Source organism: Sorex fumeus, unplaced genomic scaffold (genome assembly GCF_029834395.1).
Source record: "Sorex fumeus unplaced genomic scaffold, SorFum_2.1 ptg000110l, whole genome shotgun sequence".
Classification (NCBI taxonomy): domain Eukaryota; kingdom Metazoa; phylum Chordata; class Mammalia; order Eulipotyphla; family Soricidae; genus Sorex; species Sorex fumeus.
In genome coordinates, this window is record NW_026606167.1 from 4,553,864 (window position 1) to 4,581,128 (window position 27,265).

Here is a 27,265-nt window from a genome sequence, read left to right on the forward strand (position 1 = left end):
GATGTCCCAAGCTCTGGCCTGGAAGGGGAAACAATTCCAGCCATCCCGGCGCCCCTGGGCTGAGTCCTGCGAGGCGGCTCCTCCTCCCCTGGGTTCACAGCTCACAGCTCTAATGCCTTCAGGTTCTGGGATAATAACTCGGTGGGGGTGAGGGGGCATCACTCCGGCGATGGAAGGAAGGATCCGGATCCAAGGAAGATGCTTCCATCCAGTTCGACGTCTAAATAATGGTCCTGAATGACAGTACGTGGCGGGGGGGAGGGGCTGCCTCTCCATCCTTGGTCTTCCGATCGCCTCCTTCCTCAGAAACTCTGCTGTTAGGGCTGAAGTGATAGCACAGGGGGCAGGGCATTTGTCTTGCAAGCAGCCGACCCAGATTCAATTCCCAACATCCAATAGGGTCCCCCGAGCACCGCCAGGTGTAATTTCTGAGTGCATGAGCCAGGAGTAACCCTTGTGCATAGCCGGGTGTGACCCCAAAAAATCAATAAAGAAAGAAAAGGAAAAGAAAAGAAAAGAAAAGAAACTCTGCTGTCCCTCTGCTTCGACAGGTCCAGAGTCTCAGCAGACAATTTCAGGGGCTGGTCAAGAGGAAATGAGGGAGGAGCAAGGGATGGTTCGTGCCTGGTGAAGCCAGCAGGCCTTTGAAATGGATGGTGTGTCTCCCAGGGAGTCCAGGTGAAGTTCCGCCTCCTGACTTCTTCCAGCTGTTTCACCTTTGCTGAGTTTCTCTTCAGGGGTCTTCTTAGAGGGGCCCTGGAAACTCCCTGGTGGTCGGTTTCTGGGGGGTTCTTCTTCAAGGACCCCATCCTGGAGGGATTTCTTCTCCAGTGTTCTAGAATCTGGAAGACCGGAAGCCCTCGGGTGGGCTTGGTTCCTTCTGGAGGCTCCCTGGGAGTCCCACCCTGGCGTCCTCCCAACGTTCCCAGCTGGTGTTTGTTGTTGAGGGTGCTTGTTCCGGGAGTGCTCAGACCGAGGCCTCAGGGCTATGAATCATCGCATCTCCACCCCCTCCCAAGTGCCTCAGACCCTGTGCGGCTGTCTTTCGGTCACTCCTAATCCACCCACCCTATCCCCCGATGCCCCAAGCCCCTTCCTGGCACACACACACACACACACACACACACACACACATGCACCGCTGGTCCTCTCCCATCTGTTCCCCGGCTGGATTTCTCTGTGCCCCCCTTCTGTGGGAGCTCACTCCGCGTTTGTCCTTCTTTCGACTGACTTTGCCCAACACGGCACCCTTGACTTCTCTCCAAGCGGTTGCTGAAGGCCGGTTTCATCTCTTCTTCTTATCTCTGTGGCATTCTGTGGCATGCCGCGACCATATCCTCTTTATCCACTCTCTGTCATCGGGCATGAAAGCTTTTGACAAGGCCCAGTGCCCGTTTGCGATAAAAGTGCTCAACGAAATAGAGATATCTGCAGCTTGCTCACGGTAGTCAAGAGCACCTACAGCCAGCCGACCATCAGCGCCATACACAGAGGTTGCAGGGGAGGGGGAAGCAGAGACCCTCCAAGATCAGGCCCAAGACAAGAATGCCCTACTTTTCACTCTCGTTAGTCTTAGATGCAACAGTGATTAGGCAAGAAAAATAAAGACGGGGCATTTGAATTGGAGAGAAAGATTTTCAGCTTGCAGATAACTTGATTCTTGGCATATGAAATACTCAAGACAGCCCCCAAATACTTTTAGATAGTAAACCGCCTTAACTAGGGGGTAAGGGCTTGTCTCCCGTGCTCCTGAGGTCAGTGTCCTTCCCACCCCTTATAAGGTGAGCACTGGGGGAGTGATCCTGAGAACACCAGGAGTGGCCCAATCTCTCTCTCCATCCCCCCCTGCAATAAACCAATGTTGTAAAGAGTTGAGAGTGATAGTCTATATTGTAAAGTGTTAGAAGTCAAAGTCAACTTGACAACCCTTTTTCCTATGTGCAAACACCAAACCAGAAGAGAATGAAACCCCTTTGCTGGAAGCTGCAGTGCACGCCATGGTCTGTCCTGACCTCCATCTCCACCTCCTTCCTCCTTGACGTGTTTCTCCCCACCCGTGTCTTTCCCCCCGAACCTCCTCCTCATTTCTCCATCAGGGCACTGTTCTGTGGACCTTGAACTCAGGCATCACAGGCCCATTCACAGAAGCTCTGTTTCCTCCAAACAGCCCCAGGCCTTGGACATCAGGAGAGGGGACACACTTCTCTCCTTGGGGGTTCCCTGTTCTACCCACAGTTCGATAATTGCATCACCCCCATCCCCGCAGAGCACACGGAGAAATCCCTGGCTAGAGGGGCAGGTCCGGGTCTGGGCTCTGGGTGTCCCTACTCCCCCAACCTGGCCATGTGCCACCTCAAGTAAGAGTCATAACAGCTCCAAAGCCAAGCACATCCGCAGAGGGACACTTCAAGAGGACGTGTGCTCACTTAACGCGGATGGGTTGATTTAGAGGAAAGTGGGAAACCAAGGGAATTGGATAAAGTCATGTTTGAGTGGTCGTATGCTTGTTGCCAAATTCTGATTGGCCAAAGGTGTGGAGGTCACATTCGGGCTTAACATGATGGAAGGGGTATTTATTTGAGGGCTGGCGTGGATGTCTGTGGGACAGAGACACTTATGGGGCATCCAACATTGCTGGCGTCGTGGGTGTTTCTGAAGGAATTTATTGAACTAAGAGCTGAAAGAATAGAAACAAACACTCCCAGTGAATGAGTCGTGGACATTTGTTCTTCTGTGTTCTTCTAAGCTTCCCTGCTTTAAAGTCCTGTTTCCATCTACATTAAACCTCTATGATTCTTTTTTAAAACAATTTTTTTAATTGAATCACTGTGGGATAGACCCTTACATAGCTTTTCATGATTGGATTTCAGTCATACAGTGTTCCAACACCCATCCCTCCACCAGTGTCCATTTCCCAGCACCAGTGTCCCCAGGTTTCCTCCCATCACCCCCCCACCCTCCATCCCGTCTGCCTCTGTGGCATTTTCTTTTCTCTCTCTCTCTCTCTCTGTGTGTGTCTCTGTCTCTGTCTCTGAGTCTCTCTGTCTATCTCTGACCCTGCCTGTCAGTTTCTCTCTCTCTTTCCCTCTCTCTCCCCTTTTGGGCATTGTAGTTTGCAGTATTGATACCAAACGGTTATCAAGAATATCCCTTAACCTATTTTTAACCCTCAGATCTTGTCCAGATATACGATTCTTAATTGTTAATATCCGGAAGACTTTTGCACAATCTCAGACACACAAGTGTGGAGTCTGGTTTTGTGGCTTTTGCCAGTGTTGTTATCTGCCAGCCATACCATGGACTCTCAGAAGAGGGTTACATACCTGCATTTCATTTCCTCATAGGTCCCTTGTAAGGATGCTGCATCCTTACAAAATTCAGAAAATGATGAAGGACAGGCCCCTCTTCAGAAACGTCTCCCTGGGCCAGTGCCCTTGGCAGCCCCCATCTTCCAAGGAGCCTAAACTTGGTGGTGCGCTTACAAAGCCCCCACCCCGCCCTCCACATCCCCACACCCCCATGCCAGTGTACCAGTGGACAGCCACGTTAAAGCCCCAGTGAACAGTCACATAAAAGTCCCAGTGACGTGAGTCCACAGGGAATGGAAGTAAACGAGCGGAAGAAGCTCACCCACGCTTCTTGCAAAGCTGGAAGAAGGTGTAGCTCTGAGGCGGGGGTGGGGGGAGGGTGGACAGGGCTCCTGCCCACATGGGGCCACAAAAGCAGGTGACCAGGAAGGGCTGTGGTCACTGAGAGCGTGTCCAACCTGGGGCTGGGCCGTGCCACTGTTTCTCTGAGTCTTCTACTCCATGTGAGCCCTCTCTTAATTCATTGATTGAATCACTGTGAATCACAAAGTTGTTCATGAGTGAGTTTCAGGCGTGCAATGCCCAAGCTCCCGTCCCTTCTTCGGTGTCCCCGTCCTTCCACCAATGAACTCAGTTTCCCTCCCACCCCCAGCCTGCCTCTCTGGCAGGTACTTCCTCCCTTCCTCCCCCTTTAGACTCTGCTACTGATGGAGTGTCCTCATGCCCCTGTACCCCTTTCAGCATCCAGGCCCTGACCAGTGTCCACTTCTCTGTGTCTCTGTCATGGTGGATGCTTTCCTGTCCTAGTCCATCTCCTCCAACTGTGGCAAGCTCCCTCCTAAGGGATGGTTTTCCTGGCCTTTGCTTCTGTTACCCTCGGGAGAAAGACAGAGAAGCAAAGGCAATGCCTTGACAGGATCCTAAGGAAGCCAGAAGGAGCTAGCTCTAGGTTTCGGTTCCGGAATTCCTGGAATTGAGCACAGATACCTGGAATTGAGTCACGATTTCCCCGAGGTGAGATAGCCACGGTGAGGTCAGTTAGAGTTACCCAATCAGGTGCAGGTAGGGAAGCCCCCAACCCCCATGTAACCCTTATGTAACTCTGACTTATAACCAATCAGTTAAGTATAAGTAGGGAAAAGCCCCTCAGACTTTGGCCAAAAGGGTGGTCCATGGAAAGTTCCTGTTCTACAATGCTATGATATAAAAGTCCCCCGCTTTTGAGACTCGGAGCCTCTTGTTGCGTGAGGGCTGCCACTGTGTCCGTGAGCCGGATGAGGGCCCCAGCTTGAGCTAACCAATAAAGACCCTTTGCTTATTGCATCGCAACCTGTCTTCATGTAAATCCTTTGGTGGGATCTCGGCCCCTTCTAATGTGGGCATCAATTATTCCCTGGCTAGGTTTTTTTTTATATCCTGCAGTTGAGTGAGGTTGTTCTGTGTCTGTCCCTCTCCCTCTATAGTTCATCTCACTCAGCATGGGACTTTCCAGATCCATCCATGCAACAGCAAATTTCACAACTCATCTTTGTTCTGGCTGAGTAGTATTCCACTGTGGAGATGTCCCAGAGCTTCTTCATTCTGCCATCTGGTCTTGGGCACATGGGCTCTTTCCAGATTTGGGCTATTGTGAACAGGGTTGCAATAGGACTGCAAATGTATGAACAAACTCTTCATTGCATCCCTGGATAAGAAACAATTACAAAGGAAAAGGGGGAACAGTTTAACAGAACTGGATAAAGAATTGCAGTGTACAAGCACGGAGAGAAAAAGTCTGCAGAGCTGTCAAGGCGATGTTTTTTCCCCCATAGCAATCTGGGCAATGACTCTTTGTTCAAGGAAAATTCTGGGACTTTCTTGAACGAAGCTGCATTCTGTATCTTGCCCTTGCCTACTTGAAATTCTTGGCTCTTTTTCCCGGTGTTGGTGCGGGTTTGGCAGGTCTCTCCTCTTCATTCTGCCTGTCAGGAGCCTGGGGGATGAGTGATGAGGCTGGCTACGGCGGGAACGCTGGCCACGCATCCAAGGGATGGCCTCGTCTTCCCGTCCCGCTCTTTCCCAGACCCGTGGAGCTTAGAACACCTCTCCTCCAAATAATCTCCACAGGGTCAGCTGGTTCCGACAACAGTCCTGCACAGGCTGGGCGTTAGGTGGAAGCGACTGGAAACGCTCTTTGTGGGGTTGGGTTTTGCGTCTGACATAGGGTCCCTGGCAGGAACTGCAGAGACCCACCTTCTTCACGCCAACATCCAGCCCCCTGCGGGCAAACTTCCCATTAATTATTTTCTTTGTTCAGTAAACACCTCCTGCGTACACTCCACTCTAACTCACCATCATCAAAGACCCCCAGGGACCAGCCTTTTGTCTGCTAAGAAATTATGTTGTGCTTGGCAGGAGGGAAGGAGGGAGGGAGCAAGGGGCCTGGGAGAGCCCCATCCTGAAACAATCTCACAATCCGCACGCACGTCAGCACTGCAGGTCGCAGGGAGGGTCTCGGAAATGGCAGCCAGAAGCAAAACAAGGTGGAGTGAAACTGGGCCCCTGCGCCCAGGGGTTCTCGGCAATCTGCAATTGGAGGGAGGCCAAGGTGGGTGTTTGCTCATCAGCCTCCTGTTGTAAAGGCTCCTATGGGTGCCGGGCGGGCCTGTCATGGGGATGGAACCGAGTTAGGTACGAAGAGGAGGATGGGGAAGCTCAGTCCACTCAAGGGATAGCCCCACCCCCACCAGCCAACACCAACTACCCTCCCTCTCTCCCTCCCTCCCTCCTCCCTCCCTCCCTCCTTCCCTCCCTCCCTCTCTTCCCTTCTTTCTTTCTCTCCTTTCTTTCTCTCCTTTTCCCCTTTCTTTCATTCTTTCTTTCCTTCTTTCTTCTTTCCTTATTTCTCTTTCCTTCTTTCTTTCCTTCCTTCTTTCTTTTTTTTTCTTTTTGGGTCACACCTGGCAATGCTCAGGGGTTAATCCTGGCTTTGCACTCAAGAGTTACTCCTGGCAGTGCTCTGGGGACCATATGGAATGCTGGGAATCGAGCCCAGGTCAGCTGAATGCAAGACAAAAACGCCCTACCCACTGTGCTATCGCTCCAGCACATTCCTTCTTTCCTTCCTTCTTTCCTTCCTTCCTTCCTTCCTTCCTTCCTTCCTTCCTTCCTTCCTTCCGTTTTCTTCTTATCCTTCTCCTCCTCCTCCTCCTTTTTTTCTCTTCCTTCCTTCCTTCCTTCCTTCCTTCCTTCCTTCCTCTCTCTCTTCCTCCTCTCTCTCTCCATCTCTTTTCCTCTCCTCTCACTCACTCTCTCCCTCTTCTCTCCCTCTCCCTCTCCATCTCTCTCCCTCTCTCCTTCCCTCTGTCCCTCCCCCTCTCCTCCCTCTCTCCCCCTCTCTACCTCTCTCCATCTCCCTCTACTTCTCTCACTCTCTCCTCCCTCTCTGTAACTCTCTCCCTCTGTCTCCCTCTCCCTCCCTCTCTCTCCTTTTCTCTCCTCCTGTCCTCTCTCTCCCTCTCTTCTCTCTTTCCCTCTCTCTCTCCTCCTCTCTTTCCCTCTCTCCCCTCTCTCCTACTCTTACTTTTCCTCTCTTTCTCCCTTTCTCCCTCTCCCCGCACTCTCTCCCTCTCCATCTCTCTCCCTCTCTCATGTCTTCCCATCCCTCTCAGTCACTTTCCATGTTCTCTGCACTATGGACAGAGCTCACCTCGGACAGTTTTCAGGAATGTGGAGATTTTATTTATTTATTTTTCGAGAGGCAGAGCAATCTGCCTTATCAGTATCTCTGCCAATTAATGTAATCTTGTTTCTGTTATTCCCACCTTATTTTTCAATCCAGCGAGCCTCATTACATTTGCAAGTGCACTAAATTAGAGCCTCTATAGAAGGAGACGATGATTATCAGCTAATTTAATTACGTCCCTCCATTTGCAGCCCTTAATGGTGTCTGGCATTGTTGGGGGCTGGGGGGCATCTCCGGTGGGTGCGGGGCAGACATGGGCCCCAAGCCCCTGCCGGGTTCTGGTATCAGATAAAACCCGACAGCTCGCTGAGGTGCGTGTTCCGTCATTTTTGAATCTAATCAAAATTGATTTATGTGCAATCAAATTACAGGAATAAAGAAACGGCTTCACGTAATTCAGCCGCTGATTACCGCGCCGCCCGCCCGCGAGCTCATCCCCACACGCGTCTCTTAGTTTTGTCCAAACAGTTCATCAAAGTCCTAAAGTCTGTGGGGTTTTTGCTTCCTCTCCCTCCTCTTCGTCCCCCCTCTGTGCAGGTCAGAGAATAATCTGGAAGCGGATCGATAGCTTCGGACATAGCTTGGATGGAATGTCTAGACCCCCGAGTAGGCAGTCCCGTGGGGTTAGTGTGAGGGGGCCTGGCCTCAGTGGGCGGGGGTGTCCCTGGGGTGTTTGGGGTCTAGGTACGAGTCTGGAGGGGGATCGAGTCTCCCTCTGTCCTTGAGACTTGTCCACCAAGGCAGAAATAAGGGCACAGTCCCTTGGGAATCCCAGCTCGCTCGCCATCCGCCTTGTGACTCGGGGGCCGGTGCTGGACGCAGGACCCTTGCTGACAGGTTGTGGGGGGGCCCTTGCAAGGGGATCTCTGCTTTGCTGCTTAAACTCAGGCAGGTGGTTTTTTTTCCTTTTAAATTTTTAAAAAATTTTTTCGTGAATTGCCGTGAGGTATGGTCACAGACTTACCCACTTTCGTGATTACGTTTCAGTCATACAATGATCGAGTACCCATCCCTCCACCAGTGCCCATTCTCCACCACCAATGTCCCCAGTATCCCGCCACCCCCTCCTGTCCACGCCCCAACCCCTGCCTCCATGGCAGGCACATTCCCTCTTACTCTCTCTCTCTCCTTTGGGGTGTTCTGGTTTGCAGTACAGGCCGTGAGTGGCCATCATGTTTGGTTCATAGTCTACTTTCAGCACGCATCTCCCATCCCGAAACTCAGACAGGTATTACCGTGAGGCAGAGAAGGGGGCCCGAGGGGGTGAGGGGCTTCTCGGACCCAGGCCCACTGGGGAGCTGACCCAGCTTCACCTGCTGCCCTGGGAGGGGAAACTCGCCCAGCTGCACCCCCAAAATAAGCCATCCTGAAAGCTCAGGCCCTGCTGGAGCTGGGGATGAAGGACGCAGGAGCCAGAAGCTCACCTGCAGGGGGTGTTTGTGGGGGGGGGGGGGCTGATGGGAAGGGGGTGGGGCTGCCCAAAGGTAGCTGAGGAAAGAGGTAAAAAGAAAAGCGAGAGTTGTTTGGAAGGTGACAAGCAGGATGGAGACCGACGGAAGGATGGGCAGGCAGACACATGGTGGCTCCCTGTGCCAACCGCCAATCTGGCTCATCCGGCCCGGGGTTTGGGGGAGGGAGCAAAGATGGGGGAGGGGCTCCAGCTTCCACACAGACCCCATGGATAGCAAAGGGTGTCCCCCCACCCCGTCCCCTCTCCTGGCGGCGCCTACGGGTGCTCGGAACTAGGGGCTGCCAGAGGCTGTCCCCAAACTGACCCCAAACCCCAGTGGTGCTGGGGCGGTCACCGTCCCAGCAGGGGGGGTACTCCTAGCGTCCCCCGGGGCTGTGGTCAGGCTCCAAGCGGGCTGCCCCGGGGGCGCGGGCCAGCAGTGACCCCTCGTTTCCTGCCCATGGCTCTGTTCACTGTTATTTTCCAAACGGGAAAGCCAGGGGAGCCGGGACGCCTCTTGGGGTCTCGCGTTTCCCTCCTGTCTCGCCGGTGTCCATGCGCCCAGAATGTCCACGCCCTCCCCGCGCTGTCGCGAATCACCGTGCCTACGGCTCTTCCCTGCGTCATCAGTGTCGCGGGTTTGTGGCCCGGGACGTGGCAGAGAGCAAGGCGGGTGAGCAGGGATGCGTGACAGGTGAGGACTGTCCCTCCCGTGTGGTCCAGCGCTGGGAGGGGACTCTCCGAGCCACCCACACTGGACCAGGCCGGAGCCCCATGTGCTGGGCACTGTGTCACGCTGGCCCCGTGGCCCTGCAGCCCAGCTACAGCCCCGGGAACGAAACCTGAGCCCAGGAGAGGCACGGACCCCTGCCTGCAGGGGTGCCCGAGCCTGTGGGGTGATGTCTGGGACAAGGGTGCGGGTGGGGGAATCCGGCGTGTCTCAGTTTCTCCTCCCGCAGGCCCTCACGTCACTGACCCTCAGGTCGGGCCCGTTTGTGCAGATTTGAGCTCAGGCTTCCAGACACCCCCCGCCCGCCCCCAGGGCTGACCCGTGGGGGAGCAGGCGCAGGGGTGGGGGGCGGCGAGAGGGTCTGCTCGCGGAGGGGTGAGGGACGGAGGGCAACACCTCGGCTTTAATGAGTGGCCGCTGGCATTTCCGTGGATGGCCACGCTGCCTGTCCCCTTGAACCGCTTTTATTTCTCGCTTAATTAGTCCTTCCGAGATGGCCCCGGCCATTAGTGGCCGCCTCGCCATTTAAGATCCTTTTAACCAGACCTTTTATTTTAGTTACTTATTTCTCTCCCCCCTCCCCCACCCCATTCTTCTCATTTTCGCGCGTGCGGGGAAGGACCCGGACGGACTCTTCTTAATGACCTCGGATCCATAAATGCTAATTTTGCATTTGCCCTTATGGAAGTTAGGTTTTCCGTTCCTTTCCTTTCTTTCTTTGCTTTTTTAAAATTTTTCTCACAGCGGTAGGGCGTTCGCCTTACAAGCGGCCAACTTGGCCGACCCGAGTTTGATTCCTCCGCCCCTCTCGGAGAGCCCGGCAAGCTACCGAGAGTATTCGATATGCCAGACACAGTAACAACAAAGTCTCCAATGGAGACGTTACTGGGCCCGCTCGAGCAAATCGACGATCAACGGGAGGGCCTTTACCTTTACCTTACCTCCTTGATTGCCCGGAAACGCCCAGATGGACAGATGCAACCCTCAGTGCTGTCTGCCCAGAGAAGCCCCCGTGTGTCTGGCAGGAGGAGGTTTCAAGCCCCTCCTGGGTATGAGCGTGAGCACCCGAAGCCCCCTTGGGAAACCCAGCTGGTTCCGCCTCACGTCCCCCAGTTAATTAAGTCACTCGCTGGCTGCGTCCCCCGTTCTGATCCCCCTATGCCTGGCCGTGGCGGGAAGGAGAAGAGGGCCCGGAGGGATAGCACAGCGGGGAGGGTGCCTGCCGCGCCCACAGCCAGCATGGCTCGAGCCCCAGCACCCCAGAGGGTCCTTTGAGCCTGCCAGGGTGACCCCTGAGCACAGAGCCGGGAGCCTACCCTGAGCGCTGTTTGCTGTGAACCCTGAACAGAAGCAAGGGCGGGGGGGAGCAGGGCGGAGAATGATGTTGATACCACAGGTGCCACTGGTCCTTAGGGCGACTCTCCTGGGCCCGCACACACGCTTGCAGGAGGACCCGGGAAATGTTCCGGGCGCACCCCCAGCCCCAGCTCTGTGTACAGGAGGAGGAGGAGGAGGAGGAGGAGGAGGAGGAGGAGGAGGAGGAGGAGGAGTTCCCACTGAGGCTTCTAGTTCTTCCCCAAGGTCTGCCTGGGGGTGACCTCAGGTTTCCTGTGACCCGGAAGCCGATCCGTTCCGTCTCCCCCTGTGGGAGTGTGTGTGTGTGTGGGGGGGGAATCCTGTGTCTACAGTGTCTGGCGCTGAGGTGCAGCCTCCTCATGAATCGGTCCCCCGGGGTGGTGAGGGGGAACAGCCGGGTCCTCCCTCGGGCAGGGCACTGTGTCTGTGTGTGAAGTTGGTGTTCGAATGTTTCAAGTGTCCTGTCCAGTAATGTGAGTGTGACGGGGAGGGGGGGTGCCCCCATATTTGACCAATTGGTGCTGGACGTGGCTGGAAATAAACGAGAGGAGACATTTAAGAGGGAGAGAGCGGGGGGTGGGGGCGTTGGGGGGGGGTTCATGGAGGGTGCGGGGGCGTATCCACAGAAGAGAGCAAGAAACACCTGCCTGAAAAGGCAGCTAGAAAATTCCCAGGTCACACTCAGCGTGATTGAAACAGACGTTGAAAATTGCGGGTCTGAGAAAGAATTAGCCGTTAAAGGGCTGGTGAACAGGAGGAGGGGCCAGGGGAGGGCAGCGCGTGGGGCAGGGGGCCTGGGCCCAGGAGCTGTCTGTTTACGGAGGGGGGGGGGATGCAGAGCCATGCACAGCGGGGAGGGCGTTGGCCTTGCACGCGGCCGACCCGGGGTTCGATTCCCAGCATCCCATAAAGTCCCCTGAGCACCGCCAGGAGTGATTCCTGAGTGCAGAGCCAGGAGGAACCCCTGAGCACCGCCGGGTGTGCCCTAAGAAGGAAGCCCCCTGGAGGGGAGACAGTTCCTCAGGCCCCATCCGAGGGTGGGGGTGATGGACGTGAGGTGACGGACGTGACATCATCAGGTTCTGCGGGCTGTCTCGGGGTGTGGGGGCGAAGGCTCCAGGAGACCAGTGTTTCCTGGGGGTCAGTACAGCAGAGAAGAGAGGGCATGCTGGCCCGGCACCCTGAAACCAGGCAGGTGCTGCTGGGGCCTCCGGGGGTGGACAGCGGGGGCAGCGGACAGCCAGTAAGGGGGGAGCTGGGGAAGGGGAGCAGGCAGAGCCCGGGGGACGATGGAGGGTTCGTAGGTGCAGACCTGGCTTGACCTTCCATGTCTGCCACGGACTGTAGCACCTCCGGAGCAGACGGGAGTGACCCTCTGGACCCGAGGCTCCACGACTGGACAGCACGGGTGGTAGCAAAGGGGCCCCAAGCTTTGGTGTGGGCTGGACGCAGCCGGGCGGGTGCCTCTCCTGGAGCCCAGAAACCCAGTGTCCGGCCGGCGGCTCTTTTGGGCTTCCCTTAATCTGAATCCATCTCCATCACCGCCCAAGGCCACCGCCGCCAGGTGTAGGAGAACCAGGCGAGTGAGCCGAGGCAGCGGGGGGTTGGGTGACCCCAGAGTAGAACGAACAACATCGGACAGATTCTGCGGAGAGAAAACAAAGCCAGACCAAGACCATTACAGAGATTGCCGAACCACGCGGGGCCGTGCGTGTGTGTGTGTGTGTGTGTGTGTGTGTATGTGTGTGTGTGTGTGTGTGTGTGTGGCGGGAGTTATATCCTGAGCTGGAGGAGGGGTGCAAGGCCGGGGGGCTTCTGTGAGAGGCCTGGAGGGAAGGGGGGCAGCCGGTCTGTGATCCCCACACAGGTAGCCCAGCAGGGAGGTGATTTCTGATAAAAATCCTCATTCTGCAGCGGCCCGTGAGTGCTGTTCTCCTTGGAGGGTGGAATTTTTATTGTTGTTGTGAGTCTCACCTGTCAGTGCTCAGGGCTGACTCCTAGCTCTGTGCTTGAGAATTGCACCTGGTGGGCTCACTCGGGGGACTCTACAGGGTGCTGGGCTGGAACCCGGGTCGGCCTTGCTCTGCTGTTGCTCCAGCCCCCCAGGCTGGAATCTTCTCTTGAGCCTGTGCGTCTGGGGGAGTCCCCGGTCTGGTGGGCGCCTGCAGGGACGGGGACCCTTCGGTCCTGCAGAAAAGCTCTCCCGCGGCTCTGTCTTCCGGGGACCCTGAACCAGGAGCAGACCTGGGCACTACGCCTGACCCCACAGTCCACCCACTGGCCCTGGGACTTCGAGCCAGGCAGGAGCAGCTCAGCATCCGGACCCTTGTCCCCCGAGGCACCTCCTGCACCCAGGCTGCTTCTGGGGAGGGTCCGGCGGGCCAGGTTCCCGCCCCACCCGCGCCCCGCCCGGCTCCCTCGCTTGACTGGAGAGCACTAAACTCAATCCCATAATTGCCTCCTCAAATCCCTTAATGAAGGCGCCGATCAGAGTCTCAATAATTACCCGCTAATTTTGTATTTGCAAACTCCATCCTGCCTGTTTATGCTCCCGGGCTCACCTCCTGCTCCCCGGGGCGGGGTGGGGGGTTGGGCAGCGCAGAGCAGGCCACCTAGCGTCCCCCCGAAGTCCAGCTTCTGCGCTGTCCCTTTCTCCAGTTCTTTGTGTCCCTGGAGGCTCCGAGGCGGGTTTTGGGTGCTGGGTGCAGACCCTCACCCACACAGTTCGGCTCGGGGCTCCGCCCGCTCCTGCTCCTGCCTCGCCTGGCTGACAGTTCTGGTGGGAGAGGCCCTGCCTTCCCTGGACGGCCCCTGGACACTGCCCACTGCCGCCCACACCACCACATTTTGGCAGAGGCCTCCCCCTGCCAAAATACACACACACTTACACATTCACATACACTCACACACTCACACACTCACACATTCACACTCACACTCACACACAATCATACACACTCACACACTCACACTCACACACAGTCATACACACTCACACACTCACATACACACACTCACACACTCACACAGTCATACACACACTCACATACACTCACACACACTCACACTCATCCACTCACAAACACACAGTCATATACACATACTCTCACACTTTCACACACAGTCACACACTCACACTCACACTCACACACAGTCATACACACTCACACTCACACACAGTCATACACACTCACACACTCATATACACACACTCACACTCACTCACACAGTCATACACACACTCACATACACACACACTCACATACACTCACATACACACACTCACATACACTCACACATACTCACACTCATCCACTCACAAACACACACAGTTATATACACATACTCTCACACTTTCACACAGTCACACACTCATGTACACACACCTCACATAGTCTGTCACATTCACACTTTCACACACGCACTCTCACCCACCCATATACAGTCACACACTCACATATGCATCCATACTCACACACATATTCACACACACACGAACTCACACATATACACTCTCACGTTCACATTCTCCCACACACCCACAGACATACACACGCACACTCTCACACCCTCACAACACTCACATACGCACATACGCATACTTACACTCACACACACTCACATGAACTCACACATGCACTCACACGCACACACTCATACATACATTCACACACATTCACATGCTCTTACCACACTCACATGCTCAGTCTCACCCGTTCTCACGCGCAGTGACAAAAGTACATACCCACACACTCACACTACACAGACTTTCACTTCCACATCCTCACACTTCCTTACACGCACTCTTGTACTCACACTCACATACTCACACTCTCAGACACACTCACACTATTAGGATCTGTTGTTGGCTGCCCCCGAGTTGTGCGGTGTGGGGTGTGGACTCGGGTGCGGGGATGGACATGGCCAGAGCGCCCACGGCAGAGTGACGCAAGGTGACCGCATCCCCCGACCTCCTCGGGGCTGTCCCGGGCGGCGTTTCTCGCCTGGAAAGGGCTTTGCTGGATTTTCCCCCGCACGAGGCCTCGCTGCGGGGCTGGCAGCGATCTCTCCTCCAGAAGTCGTCTCCTTAAAGGCGGCCCTGAAATTATTCACCTCATGTAAAAACAAGTGCGATTTACATCTAATATGGGTAATTACTTTTGCAGTTAATTAAAAGAGCTCTCATTAAGCTCCCGCAGAGATGCCAATGCATAGCTCCTATTTGCAAACAGACCCTTGGCTGGGGGCCCCTCCTGCCGTATTGCTGCCAGCTCCTTGCAGGTACCCCGTTCAGGGTGCTGAGTCTGTTGTCCCACCAGCTCCCCAAGGGCCCTGGTAACCCCGCTCCCGTTGCAGGGCGAGGAGGGCAGAGTGACCGCTGCGTGTTCGGGGAAAGGAACGTCCGCCGGCCGGGCCTCGCTGCTGTCTTCCCTGCCCTCGTGCCAACTGTGTTCCTGTATGCGCTCTCCCGCCGAAAATCTCCCCAGATGTCCATTCGAAGTCCTCTGCACTGGGGCCAGAGGCAGCACAGGGGCGGAGGGGCTCACCTTGGCCTGCGCTGGCCTTGGTCAGTCCTTAGCACTGCGTATGGTTCCAGCGCTGGGCACCACCAGAAGTGATCCCTGAGCACAGCTGGGTGTGACCCCCAAAGAACAAACAAATTCCTCTAAATATTGATAAAGTCGCCAATGCTGGGTTATGGGCTCGGCAGCTAAAGTGGCGATTCTGGTCTCAGTGGGATGGATGGATGGATGGATGGATGGATGGATGGATGGATGGATGATAGATGTAGAGAGGGATGAATGGATGGATGGATGATAGATGTAGAGAGGGATGGATGGATGGATGATAGATGTAGAAAGGGATGGATGGATGATAGATGTAGAGAGGGATGGATGGATGGATGATAGATGTAGAGAGGGATGGATGGATGGATGGGGATGGATGATAGATGTAGAAAGGGATGGATGGATGATAGATGTAGAGAGGGATGGATGGATGGATGATAGATGTAGAGAGGGATGGATGAATGGATGGATGATGGATGGATGATAGATGTAGAGAGGGATGGATGGATGGATGATAGATGTAGAGAAGGATGGATGGATGGATGATAGATGTAGAGAGGGATGGATGGATGGATGATAGATGTAGAGAGGGATGGATGGATGGATGATAGATGTAGAGAGGGATGGATGGATGGATGATAGATGTAGAGAGGGATGGATGGATGGATGGGGATGGATGATAGATGTAGAGAGGGATGGATGGATGGATGATAGGTGTAGAGAGGGATGGATGGATGGATGGATGATAGATGTAGAGAGGGATGGATGGATGGATGGATGGATGATAGATGTAGAGAGGGATGGATGGATGGATGGATGATAGATGTAGAGAGGGATGGATGGATGGATGATGGATGGATGATAGATGTAGAGAGGGATGAATGGATGGATGGATGGATGGATGGATGATAGATGTAGAGAGGGATGGATGGATGGATGATAGATGTAGAGAGGGATGGATGGATGGATGATAGATGTAGAGAGGGATGGATGGATGATAGATGTAGAGAGGGATGGATGGATGGATGATAGATGTAGAGAGGGATGGATGGATGATAGATGTAGAGAGGGATGGATGGATGGATGATAGATGTAGAGAGGGATGGATGGATGATAGATGTAGAGAGGGATGGATGGATGGATGATAGATGTAGAGAGGGATGGATGGATGATAGATGTAGAGAGGGATGGATGGATGGATGATAGATGTAGAGAGGGATGGATGGATGGATGATAGATGTAGAGAGGGATGGATGGATGGATGGATGGATGATAGATGTAGAGAGGGATGGATGGATGGATGGATGGATGATAGATGTAGAGAGGGATGGATGGATGGGGATAGGACATGGAGGGAGGGAGGGATGGAAGGAGGGATGGGATTGGAGATGAAGGGAGGGAGGAATTGAAGGAGGGATGGAGAAATAAAAGGAGAGATGGAGGGAGGTAAGAAGGGAGGGAGAATGGGGGACAGAAGGAGGGAGAGGAAGGAATGGAAGAAGAAAGGGATGGAGGGACAGAGAGGGATACTGCATGTTTGGATGGATGGATGGATGGATGGATGGTGAACAGATGGAAGGAGGGTGGATTAATGCTGAGACCTCAGCCTGTTCAATCCTTTTGTTTCTTATTTTTCACAGCTGGATTTCAGATGAAATCATTCTCAGTTCTCTCTCTCTCTCTCTCTCTCTCTCTCTCTCTCTCTCTCTCTCTCTCTCCCCCTTTCTCCGCATCTAAATTCAACCCTTCGTTGCTTCTAGAATGTCCTCTGCCTTGAGACATGCACACCTACGGGTCGTTCTTAAACACATCCCCCACATCCCTCCCTCGGAGACGCGTGGAGAATAATCAAGGGCCAGTCAGGAGCGCGTGGTCACCCGAGATGGGGTTTGTCCAAGCGGGAAGTTGGCCACCCCGGTCTGCAGAGCCGGCCCAGGGACTGGGCTGGGCTATTTAGCACGGCTGTTTGCTGCCATCCGCTGGCCAGCTGGGATATGGCAGGGGCTGAGCGCGTGCAGGGTTTGGGGTAGCCGCGGGCGGGGCCGGACTAGAGGGATGCTCTGGTTCCTCACCTTCTTTGGGTGGTCGCCCACCGAAGAATTCGGCTTGAAGACACGCAGGGCTTCCGGCTGGAGCAAGAAATGCAGTGATGCTGTTTCCTTCCACAGAGCCCATGTGTCCCTGCGTCCGATTTAAATGTCGGGCTTAAGGACCAGGAGAAGCGTTAACTGCAGGGCAGCAGGGTGGTGGGGCATCCCAGACGGCCTGTCCCTGTCCCCTGTCCCCTGAGCTGGGGAGGAGGGAGGACAGCAGGGCGGGGAGGAGCTGCTCAAAGGGAAGGTGGAAAGAGTGGGGCTCCCCCGGCATTTTCTCAAGGCGAGACTCGAACCCTAATCGGTTGGTGCCTTTCCAAGGAGGCGTCACTGTGCCCGTGAGAACCTTTGGAAGCGGCAAATGTCCAAACCCAGAAAAGCAAAGGCCCTGGAAAGGGTTTTTCACCCCGAAACATGCCTCTTAGACATTAGGCCTCTATGGGGAGCTAAAGGCAGGGGGGGCTCTGGACCTCGCGAGGGAGCCCGTGCGGGGGGTTTGGACCAAGGAGGGGGCCTGTCCATGCTACGGTCTCCTGCAGCATAAACGGTGCCCCCCCTAAGAGCCGCCGGCCGGCCTGGGTGGGCATGGCGGGCACCCCCGCTTCGCATCCGCCCCATCTGAGGCCACGCGAGCATAGTGCAGTGGGCAGGGATGACCTGCCATGGCAAACCCGCCTTGCCCCTGGGCAGGGCCAGTGACCTCCGCAAAGCCCCCCTTCCCCCCGACCCCACACGGTTCTTTACTCTTTAGCCTGGGCAGCCTTCCTGGTGGTGTTGGTGCTGAGTCCCCAGGCCCTGGGGGCGGCTGGTTTAGGGTCTCTAAGTGAGGCAGGTTCAGGGAAGATGCGTGTTTGATGGTTGGATTTTTGCGCCGTTGTGACCTGGGGTTCAAACTGTTGTGCTCCCGGGCCAGAGACATGGCTCCAGTGGCTGGGAGGTCGGTCGCTGCCAGCTCCAACCCCGTGGCTGTGTGGCTTTTGTCAGTCGGGCTCTCCGAGAACTGCACAGTGTGATGGGGGATGGGAGCAAGAGTGTGACGGGAAATGGGAACGAGAGTGGGACGGAAAGACAGGAGCGAGGTGTGATGGAAACAGGAACTAAAGGGTGATGGGGAATGGGAACTGAGTGTAATGGGAAGTGGGAACTGAGTGTGATGGGGAATGGGAACTGAGAGTAATGGGAAGTGGGAACTGAGTGTGATGGGGAATGGGAACTGAGTGTGATGGGAAGTGGGAACTGAGTGTGATGGGGAATGGGAACTGAGTGTAATGGGAAGTGGGAACTGAGTGTGATGGGAAATGGGAACTAGAGTGTAATGGGAAGTGGGAACTGAGTGTGATGGGGAACAGGAACTGGGTTTTGTTGTTTGTTTGGAGGAAGGGGCCATGCTCAGCGATGCTCAGGGCTTACTCCCGGCTCTGCACTCAGGCATCACTCCTGACAGTGCTCAGGGGACCCTATGGGGTGCCAGAGATCGAGCCCAGGTCAGCCGTGTGCATGGCAAGCGCCCTCCCCGCTGTCCTATGGCTCCAGCCGTGAGCTTCTGTCTAGGACCCCGAAGCACCTTGGATAGAGTGTCTGTCTCTGTCTGAATGCCAAGGGCAGAGGGGACAGCTGCCATCCCTGGGGGGCCCAGAAGCCTGTTCTGACCTGGTCACGTGAGCCTTCTCCTGCGGCCCCTCCAGCCCCGGTGGAAAGCACACGAGCTGCAGAAACTCCCCGTAATAGCTCATCGGGGACTCCTGGAGCGTCTGAACCCCCATGAGGCCAAGAGCGCAGGGTGGGGCCATCCTGACCTAGTCCTCCACATGCTCCGGTCATTCTCAACCACTGTCCTCCGGGTCACGTGGCCAAGGCAGTGGCCGCTCACCTCGAGCATGGGTGCTCTTCCCCCTGGGGCCTTACATGGGGGAGGGGGCGGCCTAGGGAACACTTCAGGGGGCGTGTAAGGGGGGCTGGGGAGATCTGCCCCTGCTCTCTGCTGTCCCTGGGGCTGGCCGCAGCCGGTAACTGTGTCTGCCAGGAATCAAGGCTGACTTCCCAGTTCCAGCGCCCAGGGTGGGGGCCTAGAGCATCCCCATTACGAGCGAGCGGAGGGGGCTGGGCTCTGAGGGGCCCCACGTGGAGGAGGGGGCTGGGCTCTGAGGGGCCCCGCGCAGAGGAGGGCCCTCTCATGGAAGAGATGATCCCTGTTAGCTGTCTGCCGGGTCCAGGGGTCGGCTGCTCGGGCAGAGAGATGGTTCCAGGCAAGACCCCCGATTCTCACCAGCCCCCTCATTTCCGTCCTTCCTGGCAGTTAGGGAGCTCTGACTGGCCCCTCGCCCGCTGATGCGCTCAGACCATCCTCTGTCCCGCCTACCCCGAGGAGCTGCCCTGGCTACAAAGCCCAAAGAAAGAATTAGCTCAGGGCACTCGAGGTTCTGGATTTGTTCCTAAAGGAGAGAGAGAGAGAGAGAGAAAGAGGGAAGGTGCCTGCCACAGAGGCAGGGGGCGGGGGGATGCGGAGAGGCGGAAGGGGTGGGGGTGGCAGGGGGACACTGGGATCACTGGTGGTGGAGAATGGGCACTGGTGGAGGGATGGGTGCTCCATCATTGTGTGACAGAAACGTAATCATGAAAGATGTTGAGTCTGTCACTATCTCACAGCGATCCATTAAAAAATATTAAAAAACTGTTTCAAATTGTTTAAAGGGAAAAATAAAAATAAGTAAATAAAAATAAAACAAGCAAGCAAAAAGCCAAAAACTAAAAAGGGCTCCGAGACGGTGTGGCGGGGGCTGGGGGCTGTAACTGTAATGGGCATCCCCCACACACAGCGTCTAACCCCCGTCCTCTCTCTTCCTCTCTGTCCCCCCGCCTACAGGAGATCAAAGCAGACGGCAGCGCCGGCGTGGACCTAGAGGACAGACAGGTAAGTCAGTGGATTTTTTTGTCTCCTTCCGGTGTCCGACAGAACCAGGGTGCTGAGCCAAGTTGTTGGGGCCGGTGTCAGAGGCCCTTCTGGACAGAGCCGCCTTCGAACGCTCGCCGCTCCGTCCTTGGCCGTCGGGGTGACTCAGGGCCGCTTCGGGGATGCGCAGATAACCGTGGGAGGATGTTGAAAACCGTTTGATGCGCTTAGGCAGGGGCCTCCTGCAGGAAGCCGGCTTGTTGGTGCAGGAACATGTGTCTGTGTGTCCGTCGAGTATGGCCAACGACTCCTCCCTGTGCGAGGCAATGCATGTCCTGTCTGCGCGGGAAACATTTCAGAAGCTGGGGAAGCTGGACCCTGGGGGTCTCCCCCACACACTCCTCTTGTGCCCTTTGCACTGGGAAAGAGAAGCCGCGTCTTCCCACCGGAGAGACACAGCCCGAGATAATGATCTATTCGGGCGCGCTGCCGTTGGGGGGGTGGGGTGTGGGCTGAGCCCAGATGCAGTTACTCACCATTTTAGAAGGTCCCCCTCCTTTATTTTTCTCCCGCCGCTTGGTGTCAATCCCCTCCGGAGGCCCTCGGTGGGACGGCGCTTCCCCGCTTTAATATTTCCCGTCTCTCTTTATTGACAAGAGCGCGCTGGAGTCTCTCTGGCCACGTGCATCCAAGCAGATCAAATTTTACCTTGAATGCCCGGGATCCGGAGAGGTCAGAGGAGGGAATTGAGTGCACATCTCTCCCGGCTACTTTTGACATCCGTCCGCAATTTTGAAAGATGTTTCTCTCCACCGTGGACCGGCCTCCCGGATGCGGTTATTATTTCCAACAGGGATTTTTCGGCCCCGGTTTGGTGGGTGCGCAGTCACCGAGCGATTAATAAGGTGGCAGAGCACGTCTCAGAACAAAATTTGCTTCTAAATCAAAGGCCATGGCAGGGCAGTGTTTGGACGGAGGGTGCCGACCTGCCCCCCTCGGAAAGCGCAGACGGTGCGGCGGCTTCCCCGGCCCTGTGTGCGGCCAGCGGGTCTCGTTGCCGAGGGACGCTGTCCTATCTCCTTCCGCTTGACCTCATGTTTGCTGCCTTCGGGGGTTTTATTTTATTTTATTTTATTTATTTGCAGGTGGGTGTTTTGTGAGGTGGGGCCGACACATGCAACTATCCCGTAGGACAACTTGTGGTTGTCGTCTTTGGCTTCTGTCCGCACACTCCAGGTCCAGGCACGCTGGCCTCGTGCTGGTGGAGGTGGGGGGAGTGTCCGATAGGTGCCGGCACTCAGGGGCCAAGGGACAGTGTCAGCCCCGCTGTCCACCCTCACTGAGACACAGTCACACACACGTTTACCCCCACGGATGTGGACACACACACAAGGACTCACATACTGACACGCACATCCATGCAACCGTACACACGCAACCACACACACACACACACTCACAGCCTCTCACACTCAGTCATAGCCAGTCGCATACAGGTACGCACTCACTCACACACACACACATATACACTCCTGACACACACACACATCCAGACCCCCCATTCGGAATGTCCCACACCCACTCACCCTCCTCACAGCCTCACGCCCGCACAGACGCTCACACACTCACACTGGCACTCTTCCCTACACACACACACACACACACACACACCCCACACGCACTCACATACACACACCCACACACATGCTTACACACCTCCATACACACGCACTCACACCCACACACACCCACACACGCACTTACACAGACACGCACCTCATACACGTACTCACACTGACGCACACCCACACGCGCGTTTAGGTGCTCACGCGCACCAACGCTCTTAACACACGCTCACACTGACACCCCCACGCTCACACGCTCACACACTGGCACTCTGACGCTCACGCGCTCCACTCAGGCTCACACACATACATCTGTGGGCACACACGTGTGCTTGGTGTGCGGTGAACTGCCCCGTTGGTTACGGGAGCGTGGGAGCCCACCCCGTTCCCAGGGGAAGCCTGCGTGTGCCCCCCGACGGGGCCAACGGGGGCCCGGGACACTCGCCGCGGCCGTGTGGACGCTGCCCTCCCGGCGTGCAGGTCTCTCCATCCCGCCCACTCTCCTCTCGCCGGCCGGGCGGCATTTGTGCGGTGCTGGCGTTTCCCTGAGCCCCGGCCGGAGCCCAGCGCGAGGCATGCGGTGCCCACGGGCCTGGCCCGCCCCTGCCCCCACGCTGCCCGCCGTCCCCACAGAGACCGGCTCCGCTGGGAGGAATCCAGAGACCTCCCGGGACGCATGCTGGGCGCCTCCGCCGCTGCCACGCGGCCCTTCGCTTCCCTCGGGGACGCACAGAGGCAGCAGCCTCACAGGGCTGAGGGCCGCGCCGGATCCCTCCAGAGCTGTGCTCACCCGCACAGTGCTCACCCGCACAGTGCTCACCCGCACAGTGCTCGCCCCCCTACACTCACCCTCTCAGTGCTTACTCTCCCATGCTCACCCTCACAGTGCTCAGCCTCCCAGTGCCTGTGCTCACAGTGCTTGCTCTCCCAGTGCTCACTCAACCAGTGCTCATCCTCACAGTGCTCAACCTCCCAGTACACATCCTTTTGGTGCTTGCCCTCCCAGTGCTCACCCTCCCAGTGCTCATCCCTATGCTCACCCTCTCGGTGCTCACCCTCACAGTGCTCGCCCTCCTGATGCTCATCCTCACGGTGCTTGCCCTCCTGGTGCTCACCCTCCCAGTGCTCATCCCTATGCTCACCCTCTAGGTGCTCGCCCTCCCAGTGCTCACCCTCCCAGTGCAGTGCTCATCCCTATGCTCACCCTCCTGATGCTCATCCTCGCAGAGCTTGCCTTCCCAGTACTCACTTTTTTGGTGCTTGCCCTCTCAGTGCTCACCCTCACAGTGCTCATCCCTATGCTCTCCCTCTCGGTGCTCACCCTCACAGTGCTCACCCTCCTGATGCTCATCCTCATGGTGCTTGTCCTCCTGTTATTCACCCTCCCAGTGCTCATCCGTATGCTCACCCTCTAGGTGCTCGCCCTCCAAGTGCTCACTCTCCCAGTGCTCATCCCTATGCTCACCCTCCCGGTGCTCACCCTCACAGTGCTCGCCCTCCTGATGCTCATCCTCACGGTGCTTGCCCTCCTGGTGCTCACCCTCCCAGTGCTCGTCCCTGTGCTCACCCTCTAGGTGCTCGCCCTCAGAGTACTCACCCTCCTGATGCTCATCCTCATGGTGCTTGTCCTCCTGTTACTCACCGTCCCAGTGCTCATCCGTATGCTCACCCTCTAAGTGCTCGCCCTCACAGTGCTCGCCCCCCTGATGCTCATCCTCGCAGAGCTTGCCTTCCCAGTACTCGCTTTTTTGGTGCTTGCCCTAACAGTGCTCACCCTCACAGTGCTTACCCTTATGCTCTCCCTCTCGGTGCTCACCCTCACAGTGCTCACCCTCCTGATGCTCATCCTCACGGTGCTTGTCCTCCTGTTACTCACCTTCCCAGTGCTCATCCTTATGCTCACCCTCTCGGTGCTCACCCTCACAGTGCTCGCCCTCCTGATGCTCATCCTCACGGTGCTTGCCCTCCTGGTGCTCACCCTCCCAGTGCTCATCCCTATGCTCACCCTCTAGGTGCTCGTCCTCACAGTGCTCACCCTCCTGATGCTCATCCTCATGGTGCTTGTCCTCCTGTTACTCACCATCCCAGTGCTCATCCGTATGCTCACCCTCTAAGTGCTTGCCCTCACAGTGCTCGCCCCCCTGATGCTCATCCTCGCAGAGCTTGCCTTCCCAGTACTCGCTTTTTTGGTGCTCGCCCTCACAGTACTCACCCTCCTGATGCTCTCCCTCCTGGTGCTCGCCCTCCTGGTACTCACCCTCCCAGTCTCACCCACCTGGTGCTCGCGTCTGGGCACCGCACGGGACAGCACGTTTACTCCACGTCCGCATCCCTCCTGCCTTTTACCCTACGAGCTGGTTTCCATGGGCCGGGGCCTGGCCCACAGCGCGTCCCGTGTGCCGTCCCTCAGAGTCACTAGCATTTGGCCTCTGGCTTCCAAGCCCGCTCTTAGCCGAGTCCTGGTGGCGGAATCCTGTCTCCAAGATGCTTCCGGGAGACCTAAAGGCGGGCGGATCTTTCAGCCCGAAGCAGGGACCAGAGCCCGGTGGTCTGGGAGAGTGACCGGAACTGCGGGGATGGGCCTCATTGATGCCAGGGAGCTCTGTCCGGCTCGCAGACCTGCCCGGCTGGGCTCGATGCCCGCAGGTGCTGGTGCCCCCCGGGGTGTCCGCTCCCTCTGCAAGAAGCCGGGGGCTGGGGTGGGGTGCAGGGAGGAGAGGCCGATGGGTCAGAGATCACTAGGGTCAGCAGGGGGAAAACCCCCCTTCCAAGCCAGACACAAAGGGAGGGTCAGGGAGTGGGGGCTGATGCCAGTGGCCTGATGCGACTCACGAAAGCCACCCACCGAGTTGGCATCTCCGGCTTCCTCAGAGCAGGTGCCGGGTGGCTGCAGGGAGCATGGCTCTGGGGAGCAGGGGGAGGCGTGATGAAGGCCGCCAGTGCCCGGGAAGGGTTCAGGCGGGGAGCACGGTGCCCGAGGGTGCATCCTCCCGCCCCCAGCCTCTCCCGAGAGAGGAGAGGGCTCAGGACACCGGAGTCTCCGCCCCATCTACACCGCCGGCTGCTAGGGTGACTCCAGCTGCATGCCCCCACCCAACTCTTTCCCAGTCCCTTCACTCCTCGAACCATGTGGCGGTGCGGGGAGACAAGGGGGTGTCCACGTGTCCATGCTAATAGCGTGATTTGTCTGTGATGAGACTTTCATCTCTCCCAATTCTGTGTTAATTGGGTCTGAATTTTTAATCTCCTCTTTTAATACCATTCATTAGAGCTATTATTTTCACGTGTCACTTACTTTACTTAAAAGACACGAGCCCGTTGACTCTCCCCGTGACGTTTCTTAGTGGTACGAGTTTCTTTAAAATTCGGGATTAAAAAATGCGTTTAGGAGATAATTAAGTCTGTTTTCTCCAAGCGTCCTGTCATCTCCAGGAGGAGGGGGCGGCTATGGGCTCGGGGCGGGGGCTACAGCATGGGAGGGAGCATTAATTAAATTCTCTCTCTCTCTCACTCGCTCGCTCTCTCTCTCCCCCTCTCCCTCTCTCCCCTCTCTCATCGCTGTGTTTGATCAACCCGAGTCTCGGGATGGGATTGGCTCTCTTGCCACAGTGGACAGAGGACACCCTGTCCAAATGTGATTTATGTCACCCAGCACTTGTGCACAGTTCAGCTGAAATTTTCTTCCTGTTGATCAAGGTCAGAAAGCAGAGGCTTCGGCCGTCCATCTCAGCGGCACCGCGCGGATGGGTTTTGATGGGGCTCCACGAGGCCCTGGGTACAGAGGCCTGGGCTTGGATGTTCGCCACACACACACACACACCACATATACACTCATACTCACACACATTCACATACACTCACACATAAATATACTCTGCCACACACACTCCCACATACATTCACACATATTACATATATACCACATACTGCCCCCCACACACTCACTCATACATACGCGCGCACACACACACACACACATACTCACACATATATTTGTATTTTACCCCAAGCTCTCGTGATAGGGAATGGTGATGGTCTCTGAGCGGTTCCCTTGAACTGGAGTGGGTGGGTTTCTGTCCCCTCCCACCTCCCTCCCTTCCTTCCTTTCCTCCTGAAGCGATCAACTCCGTTTTCTTCTTTCCCTGGACCCGGGACTAAACTTTCTTGCAATCTCGGTTCGCAAGAGGAGTTTCCTGCCGTAGATCTGAGATGTTCTGGGTGTCCCTGGGAGCTGGGTCCTTTGGAACAGAGCGAGTCTGAGCTCAGTGGCTCTGCTTTGGGTGACGAAGGTGCTGGGGAAGCAGCTACTGGTACTGTGTCGTTCCGGAGCTGACTCTGGGCTCAGACAGCCCGGCCTGGGTTACACCAAGCCCTGGGCATGGCTGAGGTTCTGAGCGTGGCTCTGCTCTCCTCCAAGCACCCCAGACTCACAACAGCCCCAAACTGATGCTTTCCCAGGAGAGTGACACAGCTTAAGAGAATAAGCACAGCTCAGGAGCTACGAGAAAATTCCGGCAAAGAATCGCGTATCAAATCCTTCCCACCCCCCCAGAAAAAAAAAGAAAAAAGAAAATGCTTCTAAAAGAATAACAGCTAGTTTCAAGTACTATGTTGTGTGTGAGACCATTTGCTAACTGGTTTTGAAGCATGATTCATTAGCTCGCATACCTAGCCCGAAAAGTCGATAGGCAATTATTTTTCCCAGATGATAAGATAGAATTCCAGAAATATCCGTTGCATATACCAAGTTCCTTGAGTGGGATAGTGGCAAGTCAGCTATGCCAGTTATGCCAAAAAAAAAAAAAAGGCTCACCTCTCTCCAAACGCCCAGGTTTCTTCTACCCAGCAGCTGGGAATTAAATCCTTACTATACCCCGGTGGCTGCTCACCCACAAAAGTACCCAAACTTACGGAAGTTCGGGGGTGAGGCGAGACCAGAGTTTCTAGGGAGCCTAGAGTTCCCTTTGCCTCCATTCATTCAAAATGAGTATTCCGCCCCAAACCTCCCCCCATAGGAGCTGAGAAGGCAAGTTTGAAATATCCAGTGTAAATTCAGAACTCCCTATCAAAAATACCAGGGAGCTGGAATTAAATAAAAATTAAGCCCAGAAGCAGATCATGACTCAGTTGTGCCTTTCAGACTTATACTTTCCATCAAAGATAAAATCTCATTAAAAGTCTATCTTTGATTAGCGAACACGTCTGGGCCACCTGGCTTGCTTTCTTTGTCCACTCACAGTGTGGAAACTTCTCCCCTCTTTTCCAATGTTACAAGTGAGGAGATATTTGTTTTCTTATGCCATTATAAAGATTATTAATATAGACTGAACAGACATGGCAAAGCTTTCTCAGTATGTGCCACTTAAGGTACTGACGTTTAGCTTGTAGAGGGCCGGCTTGTATGTTCACAGTCTGTTGTGATCTGAGGGCAAACTTTTACTTTATGATGGATTGAGTCATCCATCATTCACCACAGAGGAGACGGGCGCCAGCTTTTCTCCTGTCATCCTTGTGTGTAAGG

At 55.7% G+C, this 27,265-nt stretch overlaps 1 protein-coding gene across 12 annotated transcripts in view; it reads left to right on the plus strand.

Annotated features, from left to right (window-relative positions):
- The window catches only part of RBFOX1 (RNA binding fox-1 homolog 1), a 1,027,611-nt gene that overhangs the window by 205,877 nt on the left and 794,469 nt on the right, over positions 1-27,265 (plus strand). For 8 of the 12 annotated variants that reach the window (XM_056135027.1, XM_056135032.1, XM_056135028.1 and 5 more), the window contains exon 1: positions 25,323-25,440. The exons of the other annotated variants lie outside the window; for them this stretch is intronic. In XM_056135027.1, coding sequence (XP_055991002.1) covers positions 25,330-25,440 — 111 coding nt within the window. In that variant the 5' untranslated portion in view covers positions 25,323-25,329. Of the gene's footprint in view, positions 1-25,322; positions 25,441-27,265 lie in introns of those variants that run through there. 12 annotated transcript variants of the gene reach the window in all.